The sequence below is a fragment of the Mustela lutreola genome, chromosome 4, assembly GCF_030435805.1.
Source record: "Mustela lutreola isolate mMusLut2 chromosome 4, mMusLut2.pri, whole genome shotgun sequence".
In the NCBI taxonomy this organism is placed as follows: domain Eukaryota; kingdom Metazoa; phylum Chordata; class Mammalia; order Carnivora; family Mustelidae; genus Mustela; species Mustela lutreola.
The window spans coordinates 135827288-135852907 of record NC_081293.1 but is presented as its reverse complement, the minus strand read 5'-3'; the positions used below and the strand labels follow the sequence as shown (position 1 = coordinate 135852907).

The window sequence follows — 25620 nt, the reverse complement described above, 5'->3', positions numbered from 1 at the left end:
GGAAAATAGAGATAATGCAGAAAATAGAGGTCTTTAAATGAGTAAATGCTCATAATAAGAAAGGACAAAAGGTATGGTGAAGTTTGGTTGAACGCCGGTACGTGGGTATAACTGAAGGCCTCAACTAGGGGAAATGAACTGAGAGGAAATCTGAAAAATGGTAAAGAAGTAGAATGCTTGAACTTATGATAAATGGGATTGATTGGTAAGTGAAGGAAAACACCTACCATGACTTTATAATTTCCAGCTTAAACAGATGTGGAGCATCAAGCCGGACAAGCAGGTACCTAATATATGTGCTTATACTGACCTGATATAGCCTACTAGCAGAGAAGCATGTGCCAACCAGCCCTTTAACAATCCAGAGCAAGGCTACAGAGCAAGTGTCCAATGATCAGGCTGCTCTTGATAAGAATACAGAGCACCTACTCAGAACTGGATCAGTTATATAAACACTTAAACATAACATGACATAATTTGTAACAGTATGCACATGCTTGCTAGTTAATGCAACTCAACCAGGATGTATGTGGTACACTTCATCCCTCAGCCTCTTCTTGAGAGGTCAGAAAGAAGTAATTTACTACTAAAAGATAAAAGAAGCAATTCCGTAACCCAGAGTTCCAATTGTTTCCAAGCTGCTATAGTCTTTATAATCAAATAAATCACATTTGCAGATATCTTTGAATCACTTTAATTTTTTTTTTCCACAATGTTGGGAACTGGGCTAAGATAAAGACAATAAAGAGGAGATGAAATCAAAATTATGGGAATTGATGATATCACACATACAACGAAATAGCCAAGGGACAGAAACTTGGAGAAAACCAACATTTTAAATGTTGGCTCCTAGAGGACACAATTGAGAACATCAGGTATAGAGCTAGGTAACAGGTATAAGGTAAAAGAAAATGAAGTCATTATAACACAGCCTTAGTTTCTACCTCCCTAGTTTTTTATGCCTCTTAAAAGGTGAAAAGATTAGTTATTATTAGTTACTAATAGAAAAATAAGTTGAAAAAATATATATAAATTGGGATTTATATATACCTCTTGAGTTTCTCTAGAACAAGACTAAGCAAAAACTAAGACCAAAACACTAGCAAAAACATTAAAAACACATAAACCATGAAAACAAAATCCGACTAAATAAATAATTTTTAAAAATCTAATCTGAAAAGTTTTGCCTTCCCCCAAGTTACATTTTCGGAACTGTCTCTATTTTAAAATAAATTCAAAATTAACATCTTATTCCCTAAATAAATCTGGGTGTTAGCAATTTCCTTCCTGAGGCAAACAAGCAAGGTCATTAAATATTGGGAATTAAGCTCATTTTAATAAAAAAGTATAACAAAATTCACATAAATAGCTTTTTCCAATTCTCATAACACTTACACAGACTGAAAAATACGGTTTATTTCTTAATAAAGTGAACCATACCTTTATGTTGGCTAGAATCTGCATTGAAGTTCATCTGTCCTTCTAGATGATTTTGTCCATTATCATCTGCATGCCTAGCATGCGGATCATTATGAAGAATATCAGGCTGGGTATCACCCTGTTCTCCCAACAAAATACTAAATAGCTGAGAACATAAAACAAATCCAATTGCTGATCCACAAAGGAAGGTTAAAAAATTCAGCCAAGATTTAGAGGCCATTTCCCGAAAGTGTATTTCTGTAAGAAAAAAATTAGTAGGATGTTATAAATTAGAAAGCAATATACATATCATGAGTAAAGAACTTGGTAACTTAAAAAAAACATACAAAAAACACACACAAAAAAAGTTGATTACTTTTAACCATATGGGAAATCTAACTTCCTTCCATATAAAAGAACATTTCTTTTCTTTTTTTTTTTTTTAAGATTTCATTTTATTTATTTATTTGACAGACACTTGTGGCAGAGATCACAAGTAGGCAGAGAGGCAGGCAGAGAGAGAGGAGGAAGCAGGCTCCCTGCTGAGCAGAGAGCCGGAAGCGGGGCTTGATCACAGGACGCTGAGATCATGACCAGAGCCGAAGGCAGCAGCTTAACCCACTGAGCCACCCAGGCTCCCCTAAAAGAACATTTCTGAGAGAATTTAAAACTTTCATCCTCTTAGTTGCAGCTAAAACACACCCTGTGGACAGTTCAATAAAACAGATGAGTAATAAGTTAGAAAATCATTGTTACGGTGGGGCATGGGTAAATAGAGTAAAAAAAAAAAAAAAATTTCCCACCAGGATCCTTTGTGAACCCAAGCCTGCTTGCCATGATTTTTTTTTTCTTTTTTGCTGTCAAAATACTTAAATTTACCTTTTTTCTTTTTTATATTACATGGTACATATTACATATAAATTAATATGTATGACATAATATCCCACAAGGTATTATTACTATTATCATTAAAACAAATGACATAAGCGGTACAAAAATCATGAGGAGGACACATAGAGTTTGTGTTCCAAAATCATTTTGTTGTCCAGATGTGGTGAAAAATACTAATGCTAGGCTTTAAAAGACTAATGATGTGTAATGTAATTGCTAGTATAATCATTAAAATAAACAGTAAACAAATATATAACTAAAACAGAAAATATGAGTAAGATAATCAAAAACAAGATAAGGAAAAAAGAGCAGTGGATAAAGAATAGATGAAATAAACAGAAAACAAATGGTAATATGATTGATTTTAATGTAAATATATCACCAATGATGTTAATGTAAAAGACTGAAAACTCTAATTAAAAGATAAAGATTGCCAACCAGACTAGAGAAAAAAATAAACCTAACTACATGTTGCTTATAGGAGACAGACATTAAATATATTAGAAACTTAGGAGCAAAAGGATGGAAAAAAGGAAGTAAGCAATTGTCAGAATAAATTAGTGGTTTAACATAGTTAACTTTCCTGACATTCACCAAGCTCTACATTTTTTTTTTTTTTAAAGATTTTATTTATTTATTTGAGAGAGAGACAGTGAGAGAGAGCATGAGAGGCGAGAAGGTCAGAGGGAGAAGCAGACTCCCCATGGAGCTGGGAGCCCGATGCGGGACTCGATCCTGGGACTCCAGGACCATGACCTGAGCCGAAAGCAGTTGCTTAACCAACTGAGCCACCCAGGCGCCCAAGCTCTACATTTTTTATTCACGTACTTTTTTGTATTAATATTTGCTAGAGTAAAAAATTTATAGAAAAAACCCATCATGTGACCTTTCACTTTATCTCTTTTAATACATGTTTAATATATGTCTATTTAATGAAAATATATTTATCCTCAAATCTCTAAGTAAAACTGTCATGCTATGGAACTATACCATGCTCATCTTATATCTCAGATCTCAGGCCCTCTTCAAGTTTGAGAAGGACGACCCCAGGGGGAAGCTGAAGTAAAGGAAAGAGAGAGTTATTAGCAAAGTTGCTCAGTGATATGGGAATGTAAATTACCCACATGAAACTGGTGGGCACCTCTTTACTTACTTCCTTTGCTCTATCTTAACTTACATTCTAAGGTTCAGAAGGGTGGGCCTTCATGGGTGAAGAGCATGTATGTCCCACTGAACTCCCCTATAAAATTATCCAGAGGAAAAGCAGAAATAAGATTACCCAGTCTTGTTGCTATTTTCCCTAACAGGGGGTCTCAAATTCTCCTTTGTTGTGTCATCTTTTACCCATTTAGATTGGTTTTTAGTGAAATCCTTACTCCCAAAAGGTATAATCTGTAATCGCAGGGAAAATATCCCTCCTGGTTTAAGTGATTCTTTTGAAACACTAAAGACCCTGAAGATCATTTGCAAATGATATAATCTGATAAAGAGTTTTTAATATCTGAAATACAGAAATAACTTGGTACAACTCCACATCAAAAAACCCCATATAATAATCTGGTTAAAAATGGGCAGAGGACCTAAAGAGATATTTTTCCAAAGACATATAAATAGTCCACAGATACATGATAAGATGCTAAACATCATTAATCATCAGGGAAATGCAAGTCAAAACCACAATGAGATATCACCTCATCCCTGTCAGAATGACCAGAATCAAAAAGGCAAGAAATAAATAACAAGTGTTGGCGAGGATATGTGAGAAAAAGGAACCTCCTGGGGCTGCCATTGTGGAAAACAGTATGGAGGGTCCTCAAGGAATTAAAAGTAGAATTACTATATGATCCAGTAATTCCACTACTGGATATTTATCTGAAGAAAATAAAAAACACTAATACTAAAAGATATGTGCACCCCTATGTACGTTGCAACATTATTTACAACAGCCAAGATATGAAAGCAACCCAAGTATCCATTCATACATGAATGGATAAAAATGTGGGAGACACACACACACACAAGCACACACAGAGGAATATTACTCAGTCATAAAAAAGAATGAGAACTTTCCAAAAACATGGGTAGATCTGTAGATCTAGAGGTTATAATGCTAAGTGAAGTAACTCAGAGAAAGACAAATACCATATGGTTTCACCCATATGTGTAACTTAAGAAACAAAACAAGCAAACAGAAAAAAGAGACAAGAAACAGAGTCTTAAATACAGAGAATTGGTGGCTGGCAGAAGGAGTCAGTGGGGGATGGTGAAACAGATAAAGGATATAAAAAATACACTTACTGTGATGAGCACTGAGTAATGTATAGAAATGTTTAATCATTACATAAGAAAAAAAAGCTGAAGAGAACTATTTGAGTATCTGGAATTCTTTAAAATAACAATGTATATTATTAAGAATTTACCCACAATAGAGGTAATTTGAAAATCCCATAAACTGCAAACATGAAGCCAAGAGAAGTGAATGAAAGGTAACATAACACCAATTTTCTTCTGGTAAATGTAAAAAGATTAACAGAATAAGACTGAAGCAATAAACCTGAAGGGAGGCTATTACGGTAATATTAGCAGACACTTAAACTGAGATATCATCTAGGAGCTACATTGCAAGTAATTTCCCACATCTTCTGATTCTCTGACAGTCTGCCTTCTAGCACACTTATCTTCTTTTTGTACTGTATTTTCTTCTTGCTGTGACTTTCCTCACCTTAGTACCAGATACAATCACTTCACAGTCTCAGAAGGGCACAGTCCAAATGAATTCTCCACTGCTACAGACTCTACTACTCCTGGTATTAGAGGAGAAAGCAATAGTCGCAGAAAGCACGATGACTGAGAAGGGGAAGGACTACAAAACAGTGACTATCAAGTGAGCAGTGATCCAGCTCCGGTAACTATGAAAACTAACCTGCTACCCCACCATTTTCTAAGACATTGAGTTTCAGAACAAGTCTACTTCTGCAGCCTGGAGGCTTTAGTGTTTGTAGGAAACCAGTGACATTTTATTGTTTTCTTAGCTGAGGTGGCACTTTTTTAGCCACACACCTGTTCTGGGGTGAGTGGAAGAAAACTGACTTCCTGATGTTAAAACAACTTGTTTTTAGTTAAGAAATATCTTGTGATGCTGTTGGATGGCACCACCTCCTCACCCTCCTCCTCCAGAGCATTATCAACCAACATGTGCTGGCTTATCCCTATTGCTTTTACCTAATCACCTTCCAATTTCAAAGACTCTTGCCTTATGATTAAATTTCCGTTTACTCTGATTTTTCTTTCTTGTTCCTGGTATAAAACAGCCATCTCATATGGGCACAATGCGCCCCAAATCTTACTCTGAGTTTTGGCAAAAATCAGCATCCTCAACTCTTCAGATTTTTTTTTTTTTAAGATTTTATTTATTTGACAGACAGAGATCACAAGTAGGCAGAGAGGCAGGCAGAGAGAGAGGAGGAAGCAGGCTCCCTGCTGAGCAGAGAGCCCGATGTGGGGCTCTGGAGCTCAATCCCAGGACCCTGGTATCATGACCTGAGCCAAATGCAGAGGCTTTACAAGAGTGCTAAAGTAGATCAGATTGGAGAACTGTATGACTAAGTTGCACATTCTGGGGGCTTCTAATATATTAATTAAAATTAAGTGGAGGAAAGGTCTCAATATTAAATGTTTTCCAAACCCGATATAAAATCAGAATCATTTGAGGAGCATTTTAAAAATAAAGATTTTCAAAAATTTTCAAAATTTCATAAAATGAAATATAAAAATACAGATTTTCAGGCTCCATAATTGAGATTTTAGTTGCAAAAGAAGTGCTGGGACAACGAAAATTTGTAATTTTTATTTTATTTTTTAAGGGACAGCTTTGTGTTATTCATTGTAAAAAAGGAATCAAGCAATATAGAACAATGTGAAAAAGATAAAAATCACCCCAAATCCCACCACTCAGAAACAATGAATAACATCTTTGTAAACAAGAGATGGAAGGAGGGATAACTGTGGCTACCAGTTGAGCCCTGTATCAAGAGCTTTATGTGAATTAACTGTAAACAATAAATGTGGGACTATCAATCTCATTTTACAGGCAAACTCACAAAAAGGTAAGTAACCTTCCCAGGGTCACACTAGCAATATGATTCAAGAAGTCAGATTCTTAGCCATTTTACATATACACTTGCATGTATAGTTTTTCAGAATGAATGTTAGTCATGCTATTTTAAGGATTTAACATATTAAGTTAGATTTACTTGAATGTATAAGAAAAAAGGGAAATGAAATGAATCTAAATGAACTCTGCAAGTCAGCTAAACATTTATAATATGACTCCTCTCTTCTAAATGAGCCTTCAAAAAAGACAAGAAAAAGACTATGAAAAATATATATAGCAATAGAGTAGGCCCTTTTTTAAAACTACCTTTTAAAATTTTAAGATAGTTCCTATTAATTTCTTGTTATGGAAATGTGGAAATCAGAACATATATACTCTCCCCCACACAACTTTTGTGAACTATTTTATTCTGTAAATTTTGCAGTTTACATTCTATAAATTATACTGTAATTCCCATGACTGCTTAATCCTGGGCATGTATTAATTTGGATTATAAGCTCATTAATAGTCCTTTCATTACAGCTCCTTTATATGTGAGTTCTTCATTAATGTCATGTTTTTGGCTGAATTTCAGCAAGTAATTTTTGTAATAGTGCTCATTGCTGCTATATTCTAAATTCTTGCAGGCTTGAGACCGTCTACTACTGTCTTTATATATGAAGCACAACTTGACCAAGTAAAAACTCTGTAAATATTGATCCTCTCACATGGGTCCTCTCACATGGGTGCCAGAAAAGTCTGAGGGCAGATTGATCTTTTATCCTTATAGATATATGTTCCACTTCTTTTATGCTTTGTTTTTAGTCAAGCCACTAGTTACTAATATCCTCTGAATAAGACTTTAATACCCTTTAAACATGAGATCATGTCTTCCTCCAATTTTTAGGCTTCTAGGGAGTCAATGGAATTCACAATAAAAGTCCCTAAAATCTGAGGCTTTCAGTGTTCGTTTTTCGTTGTTTTTAAATTTTGGTACTCCTGCCAGAGATGTCAGTCTACTATTCGAAATTTTTTCTGTATTATACTATTCATTCACTGCTTTACATATTCAACATGTATTCCAAGCTATATTAAGGTGATTTTTGATGGTTTTTTCCCCAAAAGACTTTCCTTACAAAACTGAGTAATTTTATATAGTGATACAGTGTATAAATGCTTACAAATATACTATATGAGGCATTATGTTTAAAACTTCTGTTTCCTCTGATCTTCACAACTGTAAAACCTGACAGTAGTATCTCCATATTACAAATGAGGAAGCTGAGTTTCAGAGAAATTAAATTGACCTGAACCACACAGTCAACATGTTAAACTGGGATTCTAACTCACATTTCACTTAAAGTTTATAGGTTTTTTTCCTGTTATATCACACTTGCATGTATAGTAACCCATCAACTTTCTACATCTTTTGCCCTTTCTAAAATTACCTTTTGTTTAATTCATTTTTTTTCTAAAATTACCTTTAAATGGAAGATAAGTAGACATTGTTACGAGCAGATTCAAGAAAAAAAAACAGTTTTGCTCTATTGACAAATATTGAGATGTAAAGATATAAAAAATGAAAAGTCCATGGGATCTAAGAAAGACTGTGAAAAGAATGCAGAGAGATCAGAACTGTTTTCAGACTAAATTTTCATGCCTCTGCTCTCCTACAGTACTCTTCCTAATAAGAATTCAAATGTTTCATTATATTAAAAAGGCTTATTCCTAAACACTTAATCCATACCTCCTTTTCAATACATTTCTAAGCTAAATAAAATTCTATTATATAAAATAAAATTTTATTTGCAATATTCTCTTTGAGAATATTCCTACTAATTTTGTTTCTTTACAGTTCCAGATTATTTTTTTTTAATTTTATTTATTTATTTGACAGACAGAGATAACAAGTAGACGGAGAGGCAGGCAAAGAGAGAGAGGAGGGAGCAGGCTCCCCGCTGAGCAGAGAGGCGGATGTGGGGCTCGATCCCAGGACCCTGGGAACATCACCAGAGCGGAAGGCAGAGGCTTTAACCCACTGAGCCACCCAGGTTCCCCTACAGTTCCAGATTATCTAGCTAAGCTGCTGAGATACTACATGCAAGTTTTAAAGTTCAAAATTCATTACAATTATATGGCACTGTGCTAAACACTGGGAAAAGCTAAAATAAAATATCTTTCCCTGCCCTTGTGGAATTTACAGTGTTGTTAATTACACTGGGACACAAAAAAGTGATGAAAGAGTTTAAAAAGAGAGGGACACAACTAAAGCAGTTATCAAGAAAACTTACAGCACTAAATGCTTACGTTAGAAAAGAGAAAAAATCTCCAATCAACTCAAGTTCCCACTTCAAAAACCAAGAAAAAGGGCAAAATAAGCCTAAAGCAAGCACAATGAATGAAATAACAGAAATCAATAAAATTCAAAATAGAAAAATAATTAAGATTAATGAAATAAAAAGCCATAATCAAATGTCTAACAGAATTATCAGTGCCTAAAAAAATTAACAATAATTCTTTGGACTCATCCAATCCAAGGGTATAATCAAATTTTCCTGTCTTCTATAATCAAATTGCCTCAATTAGTTCACAAATGTCTTTTTACAGTGGGTTTGTTCCGATTCGGATTTAAACTACATCCACATTCACAGATAAAATTAAAAGTAATCCAAAAGAACATTTTACATAACAGCTATTAAACACAAAAACCTAAATGAAACACATTTCTCTAAAAAAGCAAATTATCAAAGCTGATTCAAGGTATAAAAACTAAATGAATAAATAATAACAAAGGAAATAAAGAATGTTGTCAAAGAGCCAGACTTCAAAAAGGTCTAGGCTTTTCTTGGATAAAATACTTAAATCTTTCAAAAAACATAATTTTTATATAGGCATACTTTATTTTCACTGTGCTTTCCTTTACTGTGCTTTGCAGATACTAATTTTTTGTTGTTGTTCTTTTACAAATTGAAGGTCTGTAGTAACTCTTTGTCCAGTAAGTCTATCAGCACTACTTTTCCAACACCATGTCACTTCCTTTCTCTGTGTCACATTTTGGCAGTTCTCAGGATATTTCAAACTTCTTCATTGCTATATTTTTTTACAGTGAACTCTAACTGCTGATCTTTGGTGCTACTATTATAATAGTTTGGGGTGTCACAAACTGCAGACATATAAGATGGCAAACTTAATCGATAAATGTTGTGTGTGTTCTGTCTGCTCCACCGATTGGCCATTCCTCTTTCTCCCTCTCCTAAGACCTCCCTATTCCCTGAGACACAAGAATATTGAAATTAAGTCAATCAGTAACTCTACAATGGGCTCTTCATGTTCAAGTAAAAGGAAGAATCACATGTCTCTCACTTTAAATGAAAAGCTAGAAATGATTAAGCTTAGGGAGGAAAGCATGTTTGAAAGCCAAGACAGGCCAAAAACTAGGCTTCTTGTGCCAAACAGCCAAGTTGTAAATGCAAAGTTCTTATAAGAAACTAAAAGTGTTACCCCAGTCAACTCACAAATAATAATAAACCAAAATAGCTGATTTTGATATTGCTAATTTGGAGAGTACTTTAGTAGTTCAGATAGAATGTCAAACCAGCCACAACATTCCCTTAAGCCAAAGCCTAATCTAAAGCAAGGTCCTAACTCTTTGATTCAATGAAGGCTGAGAGAGGTAAGTGAGTATACAAGAAAAGTTTGAAGCTAGCAAAATTTGGTTCATGAGGTCTAAGGGAAAGAAGCCTTCTCCATAAGACCACAATGTAAAATGAAGCAGCACATGCTGACATAGAAGCTCCAAGTTATCCAGAGAAATCCATATAAGAATAATTACTGAAAGCGGCTTCACTAAACAACAGATTTTCAATGTAGATGAAAGAGCCTACTGACAGGAAAAGATGTCATTTAGGACTTTGAGAACTAGGTGGGAGAAGTCAATGCCCAGTTTCAAAGGACAGGCTGACTTTCTCATTAGGGGCTAATGCAGCTGGTAACTTTAACTTGAAGCCACTGCTCACTTACCATTCTGAAAATGTTACAACCCTTAATAATTATGCTGCATCTAGTTTGCCTGTGGTCTGGAAAGGGAACAACAAAGCCTGGATGACATCATATCTGTTTACAACATTGTTTATTTAATATTTTAAGCCTACTGTTGAGACATGTGCTCAGAAAAAAAAGATTGCTTTCAAAATACTACTGCTCATTGACAATGCAACTGGTTACCCCAGAACTCTAACAGAGATGGACAAGATTAAAGTTGTTTTCATGTCTCCTAATACAACATCCATTCTGCAGCCCATAGATCAAGGAGTAATTTTCAACTTTCAAGTCTTATTATTTAAGAAATACATTTTGTGGGGCACCTGGATAGCTCAACTGGTTAAGCACCTTTGACTCAGGTCATAATCCTGGGGTCCTGGGATGCAGCCCCGCATCAGGCTCCCTCCTGAGTAGGGAATCTGCTTCTCCCTCTCCTTCTGCTCCTCCCCACTACTTGTGCACATGCGTACTCTCCAAGAAATAAAATCTTGGCGAAAAAAAAAAGAAATACGTTTCATAAAGCTATAGCTGCCATAGATACTGAATCCTCTGATACAGCTGGGCAGGATAAATTAAAAACGTTCTGGAGGAATTCAATATTCTAGATGGCATTAAGAACATTCATGATTCATGGGAAGATGTCAAAATATCAACATGAACAGGAGTTTAGAAGAAGTTGATTCTAACTATCACGAATGCCTGTGAAGGGGTTTAAGACTTCAGGGGAGGAAGTAACTGCAGGTATGGTAGAAACAGCAAGATAACTAGAATTAGAAATAGAGCCTAAAGATGTGACTGAATTGCTGCTATCTTATGAAAAAACCTGAATAGATGAGGAGTTGCTTCTTAGAGATGAGCAAAGAAAGTGATTTCTTGGGATGAAATTTACTCCTGATGAAGATGCTATGAAAATTGTTGAAACGGCAACAAGGTTTAGAATTTTACATAAACTTAGTTAATAAAACATGAGAGGGTTTGAGAGGACTGACTCCAATTTTGAAAGAAGTTCTACTGTGCATAAAATCTATCAAACAGTATCTATGCCAAAGAGATATCGTTAATGAAAGGAAGAGTAAACAGATGCGGCAAACTTCATTGTTATCTTATTTTACGAAATTGTTACAGCCACTCCAACCTGCAGGAATCACCATCCTGATCAGTCAGCAGCTATCAACATAAAGACAAGACCCTTTACTAGCAAAAAGATTATGACTCACTGAAAGCTCAGATGATGGTTAGCACTTTTTTTTTTTAGCAATAAAGTAAATTAAGGTATGTACATTTTTTAAAGACATAATGCTACTGCATCCTTAACACACTACAGTACAGCATAAACATAACTTTTTTTTTTTTTTTTTTTTTTTTTAAGATTTTATTTATTTATTTGACAGAGAGAAATCACAAGTAGATGGAGAGGCAGGCAGAGAGACAGAGAGGGAAGCAGGCTCTCCGATGAGCAGAGAGCCCGATGCGGGACTCGATCCCAGGACTCTGAGATCATGACCTGAGCCGAAGGCAGCAGCTTAACCCACTGAGCCACCCAGGCGCCCCTAAACATAACTTTTATATGCATGGGGAAACCAAAAATTCATCTGACTTGCTTTATTATGATATTTGTTTTATTGCAGTGGTTTGGAACTGAGCTCGCAATAGTTCTGAGGTATGCTGGTACACATGAATCAGTCAGGAAGTTAGGTAGAACTTAACCAATTCTTCTTTTATGTAAAAGTTTGATACCAATCTCTGACAAAGAGGGCCCAAAATACAGACAGAATTAAAAAAAAAAAATCAGTCTACTCTCACTCCAAAATAATACGTCACCAAAGGGAATGCACCCCCAAATGTTAATGCTATCTTAAGTTGGGTCTTCGGAAAGGAAACCATGAAAGAAGACGTTTGTGTAAAAGTGGTTTATTAGAGAGTACTCCCTGGGGATGCCTGAGTGGCTCCGTCAGTTAATCATCTGCCCTCAGCTCAGGTCATAATCCCAGGGTCCTGGGATCGAGTCCCACATCAGGCTCCCTGCTCAGCGGAGAACCTGCTTCTCCCTCCGTCTGCTGCTTGCCCTGCTTGTGTGCTCATTGGCACACGTGCTCTTTCTCTCTCTCCACCTCTGGCAATAAACAAATAAATTAATTAATTAAACAAATCTTAAAACAAACAAACAAACAAAAAAAAAGAAATTTCATAAAAAGTCTTCCCTAGAAAAACTTTAGGTAAGTAGGCCAGGGAGGAAAAGAAGGTCATGCAAAGTTCCATGGGAGATAATTTTAGCTCCATACCCTAGGGTAGTTCTGGAGGCAATGCCAGCTGCACCTCAGAGTTGTATTCATATAATTAATAATTAGTTAAGGGCTGGCCTTAGGAAATAAACTTCCCAGACACTCTCATAGCTTATACATTGGCAAAACTGGCTCTGGCAGTGTGAGGGCAGCCCAGCAACAAAGAACCTTAGGAGACAGATAATGGGGATGAATATACAGTAGGAGCCTATGAACAGAAAAGAGATACAGAAACTTGGACAAATTATTAGCATCATCTGCTATGGTAACTTTGTCACTGGGAAAGTTAAAAATTGCTTGGTTTGGTTTGCTGTATGGAATCCCCAGAAGTTTCAGCAATCATTCTAGTTCAATCATCATATAGTGAATAGTACTGCACAGCCCTAACAATGCATACAGAAATTTTAATCAGCTTTTTAGTATCTACTCTAAAATATCAATAGCCACTTAAGAATCACCAGGTATTTTAAGGAAAGCCTCTAATACGAAAGAAAAAAACCAACAAAGTCAAAGTTAAAGCAAACTGAAGAGAGGATATAATGAGATGAAAACTAAGAAAAACCTAATCATTGAATTCTGAGATATTAAGAAATGTCATGCCATTCTATTCATGAAAAAAGAGTAAGAGTAAGACCAAGAAAAAAACTAAGAGGACTAAAAGAACTCCACAATTAAACTATAAGAAAATAAAAAACCTGAATAGAACAGCCATAGGATAAAGTTAAGGAAATCACCCTCAAAGCAAACCAAACAAAAAGATAAGGAGATGGAAAATAAGAGACAAAATTGATAACTAAGGATCAGTTTACAGGTACAGATAAAAAAGAGGGTAGGAAACCAACAATCAAATATTTCAAGGACATTTCCAGATTGAAAGGATCCAAGGATAGCTAATATTCTGAACAAAAAGACCCACTAAGATGTGGTATCAGGTAATTTTGGTAAAAATCCATTCTGCAAGAAAAAGAGAATGAGGCAGAGATAGGAATTAAATGGTTTTATTTTTTTTAATTTTTTAAAAATCATTTATTTACTTGAGAGAGAGAGAAAGCGAGAGACAAAGCATGAATGGGGGAGGGGCAGAGGAAGAGGAAGAAGCAGACTCCCTGCCCAGCAGGGAGACCAACACAGGCCTTGATCCCAGGACCTTGAGATCATGACCTAAGCCTAAGGCAGATGCTTACCGGATAAGTCACCTAGGTGCCCCAGGAATTAATAGTTTTAGACTTTTAAACAACAATGCTAAAAGCTAGAGGCAATGGATAAAATCCTTCAAAATTCTGAGGAAAAATTATTTCCATCCTAGGATTTCGGACAAAGGCGAACTATACAAGGATCAAGAACATACTGCTTATTTGATACACAAGACTGGCTCTAGTTTACCTTCCTGCTTTCTTACTTCTCATACTCTCTTATCTGCAAAGAACATTCAGCCATTCTCCAAGTTTGCCATGACCTTTCATTTGGATGACTTCGGCCATTCTAGTCTTTTCTGCTTGGTCTGCCTTCCTCTATTTTGTCTACTATATAGATACATAATTCTTTCAAGGTTGCTTCAGTTTCAGTATTTTCCATGACCCCTCTTTCCTACTGCCTTATCAAATTAACTACTCTCCCTTGAATGTGTCCTTGTTCCTTTATTCCCACTTCCTACTATGTATATATCATACTGTGAAATACAGTACGTGCATCTCTTTCCCATTAGACTATGAGTTCCTCAGGAAAAGTGGCTATGGCTCTTATCTCTACCTCTCTAGCACCTAACACACTGCCTGGCTTACAAAATGCATTCAAATGTTTGTGTGTTTGTTTACTAAAGGGGGGAACAGTTTAAATGAATTTTGCAAGCAGAGATCTATATTTATACCACCTAATATACTAAGTAAAAAATCATATATGGTTCCATCATTTGAAGCTTTTACACTTCTTTAACCCCAAAACATAAAATAGATACGAACTCTCTCTCTCTCTCTCTCTATATATATATATATATAATTTCCTTTGGTGTGTTTTCAACTCCTATGAACTATAATACAAATACATACTAATTGAGACAGACTAAAAGCATTTTCTATTACTAACTTATTAAGATGATAAAATAGTTTGAAAAATATTCACACAATTTTAGCTTCAGAAAATCAAAAGTGAAAATACCTTGTTACTATTCCATGAGAACATAAATATTTTTTGCACATAAATAAATGGAAAGACATCCCATGTTCGTGGATTGGAAGAATATTATTAAGAGATCAATACTGCCCAAAGTTATCTATAAACTTAACACAATTGCTATCAAAATCTAGTGATGTTTTCTGAAGAAACAGAAATATCCATCATAAAATTCATATGGAATGTCAAGGGAATAAAACCAGAGGACTCACAGTTCCTAATTTTAAAACTTACTACAAAGGCTACAGTAATCAAAACAGTGGCACTGGGATAAAGATAGACATATAGGCCAATGGAACAGAATAGAGAGCTCAGAAATAAACACATGCATTTATGGTCAAAATATTTTCAACAAATAGGCCACATGCATTCAATAAGCAGAGGACAATCTTTTGACAAAAGTGCTAGGAAAACAGAATATCCACACACTAAAGAATGAAACTGGACCCTTATCTAACATCATATACAGAAATCAACTCAGAATAGATCAAAGACCTAAATATAAAACTATAAAGCTCTTAGAATAAAACAAGAGAAAAAAACTTCCTGATACTGGAATTGGGAATGATTTCTTTGATAGGACATCAAAGACACAAGCAACAAAAGAAAAATTAGTTAAACTGGACTTCATGAAAATTTAAAAATTTTATATATTAAAAGATACTATCAACAAATTAAAAAGGCTACCTACAGAATAGAAGAAATATTTGCAAGTCATCTATCTGATAGGGGATTAACGTCCAGAATATATAAAGAACTCCTAAAACAACAAAACCAATAAAATGGGCGAAGGACTTGAAAAGACATTTTCCAAACAAGATATATAACTGGTTGATAAGTTAAGAGCATGTTGAAGGTGAAAAGATGCTCAACATCACTGATACTCAGGGAAATTCTAATCAAATCTATAATGAGGTACCATATCACATCTATTGGGATGGCCACTATCAAAACAGTAAGTGTTGGCAAGGATGTGGAGAAATGCAAATACTTGTGCACTATACTGTAAAATGTACAGAAATGTACAATGTAAAGCCACTGTGGAAAGTAGTATGGTAGCTCACAAAAAAATTAAAAATTTAGAGTTACCACAGGATCCAGTACTTCCACTTCTGGGCATATGACCAAAAGAATTGGAAGCAAGGTCTCAAAGAGGTATCTGTACACCCATGTTTATAGCAGCAATATTCACCATAGCTAAAATGCGGAATTAATCCAAGTGTCCATCAATGGATAAATGAATAAGCAAAATGTGTTATGTGCATACAATGGAGTATTACTCAGCCTTTAAAGAAAGGAAATTTTGACGTGTGCTGTAACATGGATGAACTCTGACATCATGTTAAATGAAATAAGCCAGTCACAAAAAGACAAATACTATATAATTCCACTTACAAGAGACACTCAGTTAAAACCATAGAAACAGAAAGTAGAATGGTGGTTGCCAGACACTGGTGGTTGCCTGAGATAGGAGACACCCAGTTAAAATCACAGTGACAGAGAATGGTGGTTACCAGAGAGTTATGGGAAATTACTGTTTAATGGGTACAGAGTTTCAGTTTTGCAAGATGAAAAGAGTTCTGGAGACAGATGGTGGTAATAGTTGCACAACAATATAAATGTATTTAATATCACTGAAATGTGCACTTAAAATGATTAAAATGGTAAATCTTATTTGTATTTTACAACAAAAAATTGGAAAAAAAGAATAACAATGTTGATTTTCTCCAAAATAACCTATATATGTATTGTTACAAGATTTTATTTTTTATTGCTTTTTAAATACAAGAAAATTTTAAAAAGTTAAATAACTCAGTAAAAGCATTAAAAAGATTTGTAAAAGAGAAGTATGTGAGTATACCTGAAAAATTCTGGATAGGTGTGTCGGGGTAGAGTTAAGCCTAATGGATCCACTTAAAATATAAGATTTTTAAAAATCAAGTAGTATAGTAAAAAGTTATTCATAATGTTGTTTAGAAAATAATTATGAGAATAACTGGAAATTCCTTAAAGGAGCATTGCAGGTTGGAGGGCAGATTAAGGCTATTAGAGATGAAAATATATTACTTACAATGAACAGTGGTATATAGGTAGAACAATTCGACATTCAGGCCAAACAGACATATCAATTTATCTATGAATCAGTAAAAAAAAAAAAAAAATTTTAATGCTTTTAATTAATACTACAGACATAATGCTGAGAAACTTTTTTCCTCTACAACCGTGCCATCAGAACTAAGCGATCTGAAAGTGTATCAGTGAGACTGGAACATCCCATTCTTATATGGATGATGGATCATTCATCAAATAACAGCAGTCTTAATTTCCAAATCAGAGTTTCAGATAGGGTTTCCCAGACACAACATTCCACATTTATCTTAACTGTATATTCTCTAAGGTAGAGGACTTTGAGTTTGCTTCTCAGCCCAGGCCTGATGTTAATTAACCCCTTGACACACAGCCTTGCTATACTTCAAACCTATCAAATATTGCTTCATTTAAATTTTGTCTAAACTCCACCCTTCTTCAAAATCCTATAATAATGCTGTCCTTTCTTTATTTAGTAAAATGCAGGCAGTTTGGTCTGGCGTGTGGTCTCCCTCACAGCAGCAAGTTAATTAACCTTTGTCAGCTTAAAGATATATATCCCTGGTGGTCTTTACCAGACTGAAATAGAGTCTATTAAAAAAACAAGTACATATAGAAATTTAATACATAATATACACAGCATTTCAAATCAAGAAAAAGATGGTTTATTCAAGTAATGATAATGAAATAGTCTTTTGGGAAAAAAATAAAAATCAGCCAGCTGGATTCCTACCTTTCTCTTTCAAATTCCTAATGTTTCTAAGATTACAATATTTTAAAAAATGAAATTATAACAAAACTAGAAGAAAATATCTTTTTACATTTTAACATGAAATTGGTATCTTTTCAAAACTCAGATACCATGACTATAGGAAAATTGTATGAAATTACTCATTGGTTAAACTTCTGGCAGTAAAATTGCTGGTTTAGAGATGTTTCTGTACAAAATGTTAAAAAAAAAATCTGTACAGCAAAAAATGCCAAAAAGTATCATAATGAAAAAGACAAAAGATCAATCTAACATAAAAACATATAAAGAAAATAAAGGATTTGCAGAAGAAGAAATTACAATGGTCAAGGATGTTCAAATTTCACATTACAGTAATTCAAATGCAGAAATACTATTTTTAACCCATCATACTAGCAAAAAATGTTTAATTACACTTATCATGACATGGAAGAGAAAACTGGCACTCATGCATTCTCACAATACATACATTTACTGTCTTTTGGAAGGGCAATTTGGCAATATATTAAAAAAAATTTTTTTTTAAGATATACTATGCAACCACTGGCTTTTTAAAACACACATATATATATTTTTTAAGATTTTATTTATTTATTTGACACAGAGAGAGAGAGAGAGAGGTCACAAGTAGGCAGAGAGGCAAGCAAAGAGAAGAGGGGGATGCAGGCTCCCTGCCAAGCAGGGAGCCCAATGTGGGGCTCAATCCCAGGACCCTGAGACCATGACCTGAGCCGAAGGCAGAGGCTTAACCCACTGAGCCACCCATGTGCCCCTATTTTAAAATTTTAAATGACTATGACCTGACCCATCATTTCATCATCAGAAATTTTTCCTATGTACACAAACACATAAGTCTGAAAAGATATTGACGGCAGCCATTGCCATAGATGTTTGTCGGTTGATAAGGAATTGGTTAAATTCACATGGTACATCTGTACCACAGAATACTCTGCAGCTGGCAAAACAATGATCTATATGTGCTAATAAGGAAAAATCTTTGCATATTTGGCAGTTACGACTTTTTTGCTTGTAAGGTATAGTGGCTACATTTTAAATCAGAAAAAATGTAAAGAAAACAAATTAAAAAACTGAAACTGAAACAGTAGACACAGAATATGTATATACAGAAAAGACTGTTTTCTTTCACATTTCTGTGTATTTGCATCTTTTACTTTATATCAAAGAGATGTTGCTTTATCTCTTAGTCTTTGTCTCCACTTTACCCTTTTCATTTATTTTCTTCCATAACACAACTTCATTCATGAAAACTGTGTAAGATGAAAGATTTATTTTTTAAGACAAAGTACTACAGTCTGTATAGAATAATCACACTTGGCTTCTTAAATGATTCTGTATACATAATTCTGGAAAGGTGTATATAAAGATATTTAACAAAGTAAATTTTGTTAATTATTATTTAAATTTATATAATAAATATAAATTTATTATAACAAAATAAAATTTTGTTATTTAATAAATTTTATTATATACTTCTGAGAAGTAGATAACACCTAGTCTTAACTAGGTGGCATGAGCAAGAAGGGCTTTTATTTCATTTTATAAACTTATGTTTTAATGCTTTTATCAAGTAACATCTATTACTTTTTTTGACAAAAATTAAATAAAGGTAGGCTACTTCATCTATAGAGATAATCTAAAAAAAAAACCAAACTGCACTAAAATCCCCACACTTCTTACACAAGAGGATCTCTTGATCCTTTTCAGACTTCTCCAAGTTTGACTCACATACACATTAAACATTTCTGTCTTGACCTTAAATTCAACATGCCCAAAAGTGACTCCTCAGCTTCCTTAATTCCCTTTCTACCTGCTCATCTTAACTAAAATTACTGGCAATCACCTAAATTACTCACCAATGGCTTCCTATTTTACTAGAAGCCATCTGTTTATCTAAACTAGAAATCAAAGCGTCTCTAATTTTTTAACATTCCCCATTCCCCTTACCCTCACCCCATATCCAATCACCAAATCTGGCCAATTTTATTTCCTAAATTTTTTTAATCCATCCCCCCCCCCCTCTCCATTTCTACTATTTCAGACCCTCTCTCACCTAAGCAACTGCAATATTTAATCTGTTAACTAAATATCCCAATGCTGAGGCTATTCTATTCCTACTGTGTTCTCTGTCTATATAACACAATCTTTTCTCCACCATCTATGCCTCAACCTCTGTAACTCCCATTAAGCCAATGACCTCTTGAACTGGATGATTCTCTCTTGTGATTGGCTATCCTGTTCATCATAAGATGCTTAGTAGCATTTGTGGCCTCCACTCACTAGATGCCAATAGTATTCCCCTGGACTGTGACAACGAAAAATGTCTCTAGACACTGCCAAATGTCCCCTTAGGGTCAAAATCAGCTCCAGTTAAAAAGTCCTCTACTGGGTGCCTGGGTGGTTCAATGGTTTAAGCCTCTGCCTTTGGCTCGGGTCATGATCTCAAGGTCCTGGGATTGAGTCCCACATCCAGCTCTCTGCTCAGCAGGGAGCCTGCTTCCCCTCTCTCTCTGCCTGCCTCTCTGCCTACTTGTGATCTCTCTGTCCTTACAATAAACAAATAAAATCTTAAAAAAAAAAAAAAAAGATTTACCATGCATTCCAAAAAAAAAAAAAAAAAAGAAGTGCTCTACTAAACTGTTTATCATATATACATATACCCAGTTTATCATATATACATAAAATATCTCAGGAAGAATATATAAAGATTAATTGTAAGCCTCTTTGAGGCAGGCAATGGGGTAACCTTATTTTTCACTATCATCTCATATGCTTTTGATCTCATTCCTCTCTTCTAACCTGTCCATTGCTACCATCCTAGTCCAAGTCACCTCCTCCTTTTCTTTCTTCTCCTCTCCCTCCCTCAACTATTTTGACTCCTAATCAACTTTTCCCTTTGCATCCTTCTTTCTTCAATCCATTTTTACCCATTTCACCAGTGATCTTTTAAAAAAGATTGTATCACTCATATGCTCAAAATCTTCCAATGTCTTCCCAACCTCAGAAACAAAGCAAAAACCTTAAGATGAACCTCAGTGGTCTGCAATCCTATCCCCACTCTTCTTTTTCTGATCTCTTCTCCTAGTATTTGGTTTTTATAGGTCAAAAAGAACAAATAGAAATTTCATAAACTGAACCTATTACTGTTTCCCTTGCTGTGTTCTCTGGATTCCTTGCTGTTCCTCAAACATGAGGGTCTGTGCATCTGCTGTTCTCTGTTGGGAACACACTCACCTACATACTCACATGGCTTATTGCCCAACTTCTTCAGGCCTTTATTTCTCAAAGGGTCTTCTCTGGTCACCCTATTCTTACCCACCCTATTCTTACTATCTATTAACATCTAATATATTACCTATTTTACTTCTTCATCTTGTTTATCGTCTCTCTTCTCCATCTTGTTCATTGGTTCTCATACCTGAGTCTGCATCAGAATCACTTAAAAGTTTTGTTAAAATAGTTTCTGAACCAAGAGGCTTGGATTGCTAACAAGTTCCCAGATAATGCTGATGCTACATATCCAGGGACAACATTTTGAGAACCAACGCTTTAGAAGATAAGCTCCTCCAAGACAGAGATTTTTGTCTGCCTGTTTGCTTTCTCTCTGCAACCTGGTTCTGAGTAAGCACTGAGGTAAGTAAATGACAAATAAATTCTTTGTTCCTACCACACAGTCTGATTTGGCCTGCCATATGTGCTAAAAATTATATGGTTGTGATGGGTTAAGTTGTATCCCTCGCCAAAAGACTGAGGTCGAAGTCCTAACCCCAGTACCTAGAAATGGGATCTTATTTGGAAATAGGGTCTTTGCAGATGTAATCAAGTTAAGATGAAGTCATCAGGGTGGACACTAATCCAATATGACTGGCATCCTTATAAAAAAGGGAGAATGCCATATGACAAGACACAGAAAGCAGCAGACTGGAATGATAAAGCTCCAGTCAAGGAATATCAAGGACTGCCAGTGACACGAGAAGCTAAGAGACATGAACAGATTCTCCCCTAGTATCTAACAGATTCTCCCCTAGTATCTAGAGACCATAGCCCTACCAACATCTTGATTTCAGAATTCCAGCCTCCAGAACTGAGATGATAAACTTCTGTTGTTTTAAATTACCCAGTCTGCTACACTTTCTTATGGCAGCCCTAGGAAACCAATAGAAGGACCAAGAATGCAAATGACTACACCAAGCCGTACATAATTTCAAATTCTGCCCATTATCTAATTTCCACCAGTTTAAATGTTTTAACATACAGCTTTAGTTGTAACCTAATCAAGTTTCTCATTTCAGAAGCTCTCCCAATTTAATTTGCCTCTCTCTGCCTTCAATGTGCAAGGCAGCTCATACTATAGGTTTTAGATAGTTTATTCAGTTTTTTTGTGGGGTTCTTTTTTTGGTTACTCCTATCTTCTTGCATGTTTCCCTATTTCACAAATATCAATTTATTATTTTCTTCAAGGGATATTCTCATTTTCACACATTATATACATTTTTGTATATATTTTCCCCTTGGCTATTTGAATTAGTTGCAAAGTGAAAGTTTAAGTAAACATTAGACATACATTTAGATTTAAGATAAAATGCTATCTTCTCTTTTCGAGAACAATTCTCCTTTCTCTTTCTTCCTTCTATTTTAAAGTAATTACCTTAATCCTAAAAAATTTGGGTAAAAAAATTTTTGTACTTTTCTTTTCATCTTGTTACAGTTTGTACAGTAGTGTCTTTATTCAAATTTCAAACAAATCTTCTAAAAGTAACATGGTTGTATTGGGAAGCTTAAAATTTTAAATGAATCTGAAATTAATTTCATCAAGTTCTCCCCTTTCCATTTGGTTTGCTTACAGCTGCAATGTCAAAGAATTCCAGTCAATGATTTCATCAGAGACCCTATTTTAAATTACAATGGTTTACAAGGTTTATAATCTGTAAGATGCAATTTTTATCTTCGCACAAATCAATATACAAATAGTAAGCTGCATATGTCTAAAGGACACAGTTTTTATTTCCATGACTGGGTGAAAATGAATCCATTGTATGTACTACTAAATAAATTTGTGGTAAAATTCTAAGAATTTCTGGATATACATTTCCTCAGAAATACAGACTAGTATAACCTAAGCCAAAAAAAAGCATATTTAAGAAAAAACCATATCTATCCTTCAATGGGTAGTAACCACAAAATATTTTTAAAATGCTGAGGCCTAAATAAAAGATAGAGAAAAACACAAATCACAGGCAAATTGAAGAGAGATATTTAATAGTTCTCCACGAGTACTGAAAAACCATACTCTTTTCCTATGACGAATTTTAAATGAGTCATACTTTCCTCACTAAATCACTGTTTTACTTAACATATGGTGACAAAAGTTAACTGTCTGGTAACTTGAAACTTTATATTCACTAAAAGTGCACATCAATATATACTAAGGCTAGTGAAAAACGATAGTATAGTTTACTGTATAAAATACTTAGAACACAAAGCATCATGTGTATAAGGTTCACTTGACACTTATATGCTAAGAGTATGGAAAGCTGTCTAAGTATCTCCTAAAAATTCAGGTTCCCACTGTCTAAACCTACACCAAAATCAAGCAAGTTGAAATCATGCACAACGCTTTTTCCTGGCACCCAGACCGAGCTATATATATATTCTGTGCCTAACTTTTACTAAATGAACATATTTCTGTCCCAATCACATTGGCCTAGTTATTCACTTTAATGCGTTAAAGTTCTGCCTTTACAACTTTTTAATTCATAATGAAGTCAATTCATGGTTAGTAGAATCGTTTCCAATCTGAAAAGCGTTAAAAAGATATACTACAATATCTATAACAAATTTAGGGAATTAGATTATAAAGCCAATCAACTTTTCCAGAGCATGTGGTGCTTCCTTGTTTATTATTTTAAAAAAGTAAGAGAGTTAAGAGCTAGGGAAGAATAAATCCCCATTCCCGAACTGCGTTCTTCTTTTAAGAGCCTACAATTTCTCCAAATTCAAAGCTGTATATGGCCAACTTGTGTCAGTACCTACTACTCACATCACACTCGCGGTGGGGAGGCAGGGGGTTGGAAGAGGAGAAAAAACTCTTTTCCTTCTCCACGCAGCAAGTGAGTCAAACACACCTGGCTCATTTATTCTGCCAGAGGCAGTGAAATTTAAAAAAAATAAAATAAAATAAATCAGCCACAGACAAACCTGATGATCCAAGAAAGCCCCAAGGAAGTCCCCCGGCATTTGTGAAAGACGCCCACTCGCCCGGCACTCCGGTTCCCCCGCAGCCCGGCGTTTCTCGCGGAACGTGCCCACACCTGAACCCTGGATCTCGCCTGACCCACGGGTCGCACGGCGGGGGGCGGGGAGGCCGGACGGACAGCACCTCTGGGCGGTCGGGCCACTACGCTGCACAGCCCGCGCCTCACTGCCGCCACCCGACGGCTGGCAGAGAGCGAAGAGGAGAGGGGCACCCGCGGGCAGAAAGGAATCCCCCACCACGAAGAGAAGGCTACTCGTCAACAAATAGCGGCCCGATGGGCAGACGGCCCCAATGGCAGTTCACAGAGGCGCCGGGAGCAGGAGTGCCCCCACACCTCCCTCAAGAGCCCGCAAGTCCCCAGCCCCGGCAGCGACCCTGAGACACCTGTTTGGCAGCGCCCGGGTTTGGTTCCACCCTCTAGACTCCCCCAACACAGACTCCGAGCAGTGAGGACGAGAGGAGCGCAGACCCCGGACCCGCAGCCTGAGGGCGCCTCTGCCGGCCGTACCTGACATCAGCCGTGGCTCCCTCTCGCCCCTCCTGGGGGGCGGAGAGGGGACGACTCGAGACCGGCAACCTTAGCTCCTCCCGGTACCCGGAGAAGTGGCTCCCGGCCGCTAGCTGGGGCCGCCCGCTGCCGCCCAGATCATTCCCAGGCGGCGGCGGCGGCGGCGGCGGCGGCGGCGGCTGAGGCGGTCCCAGCTCTCGCTCCCTCTCCCCGCCGAGCCCCCGCCCGCGCGCCCGTTTGCTCGCTCGCTGGCTCCGCTCCTCCCCGCAGCGCGTCCAGGCCGCGGCCCGCCGACGGCGCAGCCGCCACCCAGGGGTCTCCTAGCGCTGACGTCGCCGCCGCCGCACCAGCCCCAGGGAAGGGCGGAGCGAGAGGGAGTAGGGTGAGGCGGGGCTATGGCGACGTGCGGACGGGGATTGGCCACCAAGCTCACTCCCCGCCCTTCTGCGAAGGGGTCTGGGAAGTCGGGTCTTCTATCAGCAGTAGTCGCAGCCCACTTGCGGCTTCTCGCTGTCGGCCTTCTCTTTCATGATTCTGCTGCAGGGTTGTGCCTTAGCTTCCGGACCTTGAGCGAAGCTAAAGCTCTGAAACTACAGAGACAGAGGCTAGAGGTACCTGAGGACCTCTGTGTGAGGGATAGGCTCTAAGCCTGCAGAAGTCTTTCGGCCTCTAGCCCGCTTCCTGTTCTTTTTTTCTCCTGTCCCCCACTCTCCTACTCTCTGTAGTCAGTATCTCTCTGGCCTTAATGAAAGGAAATAAGCGAGATGAGATACCCAAACGGGTGCTGGGTAACCAGATACGTGAACCTGAAAGGGTTGAAAACAGTGGTACCACAAAGCCTTCTGTATCACACGTGGTTTCGTCTGTCATTACTTCGCTTCTGTCAGGCAATAACAGGAAGAGCTTCCTTAGGGCTTTCCAAAACTCATCTTCCTTTTAGTTGGCTAAAGGACTTTGAATCAGAAAGTGGTTTTGGATAGAGGGAGGAGCCTGTGAGCCATTGAGGCAACCCCACAGAGCCAGGAGGTGGGAATAAGTTCTTGGCTTTAGCATCATCTACGAGGCCTTAGCTTGAAGGTGAGAAAACTATGCTGCTGTTAAAAAAAA

At 36.7% G+C, this 25620-nt stretch overlaps 1 protein-coding gene across 7 annotated transcripts in view; it reads right to left on the bottom strand.

Annotated features, from left to right (window-relative positions):
* Positions 1-24853, bottom strand: part of C1GALT1 (core 1 synthase, glycoprotein-N-acetylgalactosamine 3-beta-galactosyltransferase 1) — a 36116-nt gene extending 11263 nt beyond the window's left edge. Inside the window, exons 1-3 of one of the 7 annotated variants that reach the window (XM_059171203.1) lie at positions 24514-24850; positions 16967-17029; positions 1441-1677 (exon numbers count right to left, since the gene is read on the bottom strand). In XM_059171203.1, coding sequence (XP_059027186.1) covers positions 1441-1660 — 220 coding nt within the window. In that variant the 5' untranslated portion in view covers positions 1661-1677; positions 16967-17029; positions 24514-24850. The other 6 variants (XM_059171201.1, XM_059171206.1, XM_059171199.1 and 3 more) reach the window with 6 other exon arrangements.
* Positions 24854-25620: the final 767 nt, after the last annotated feature.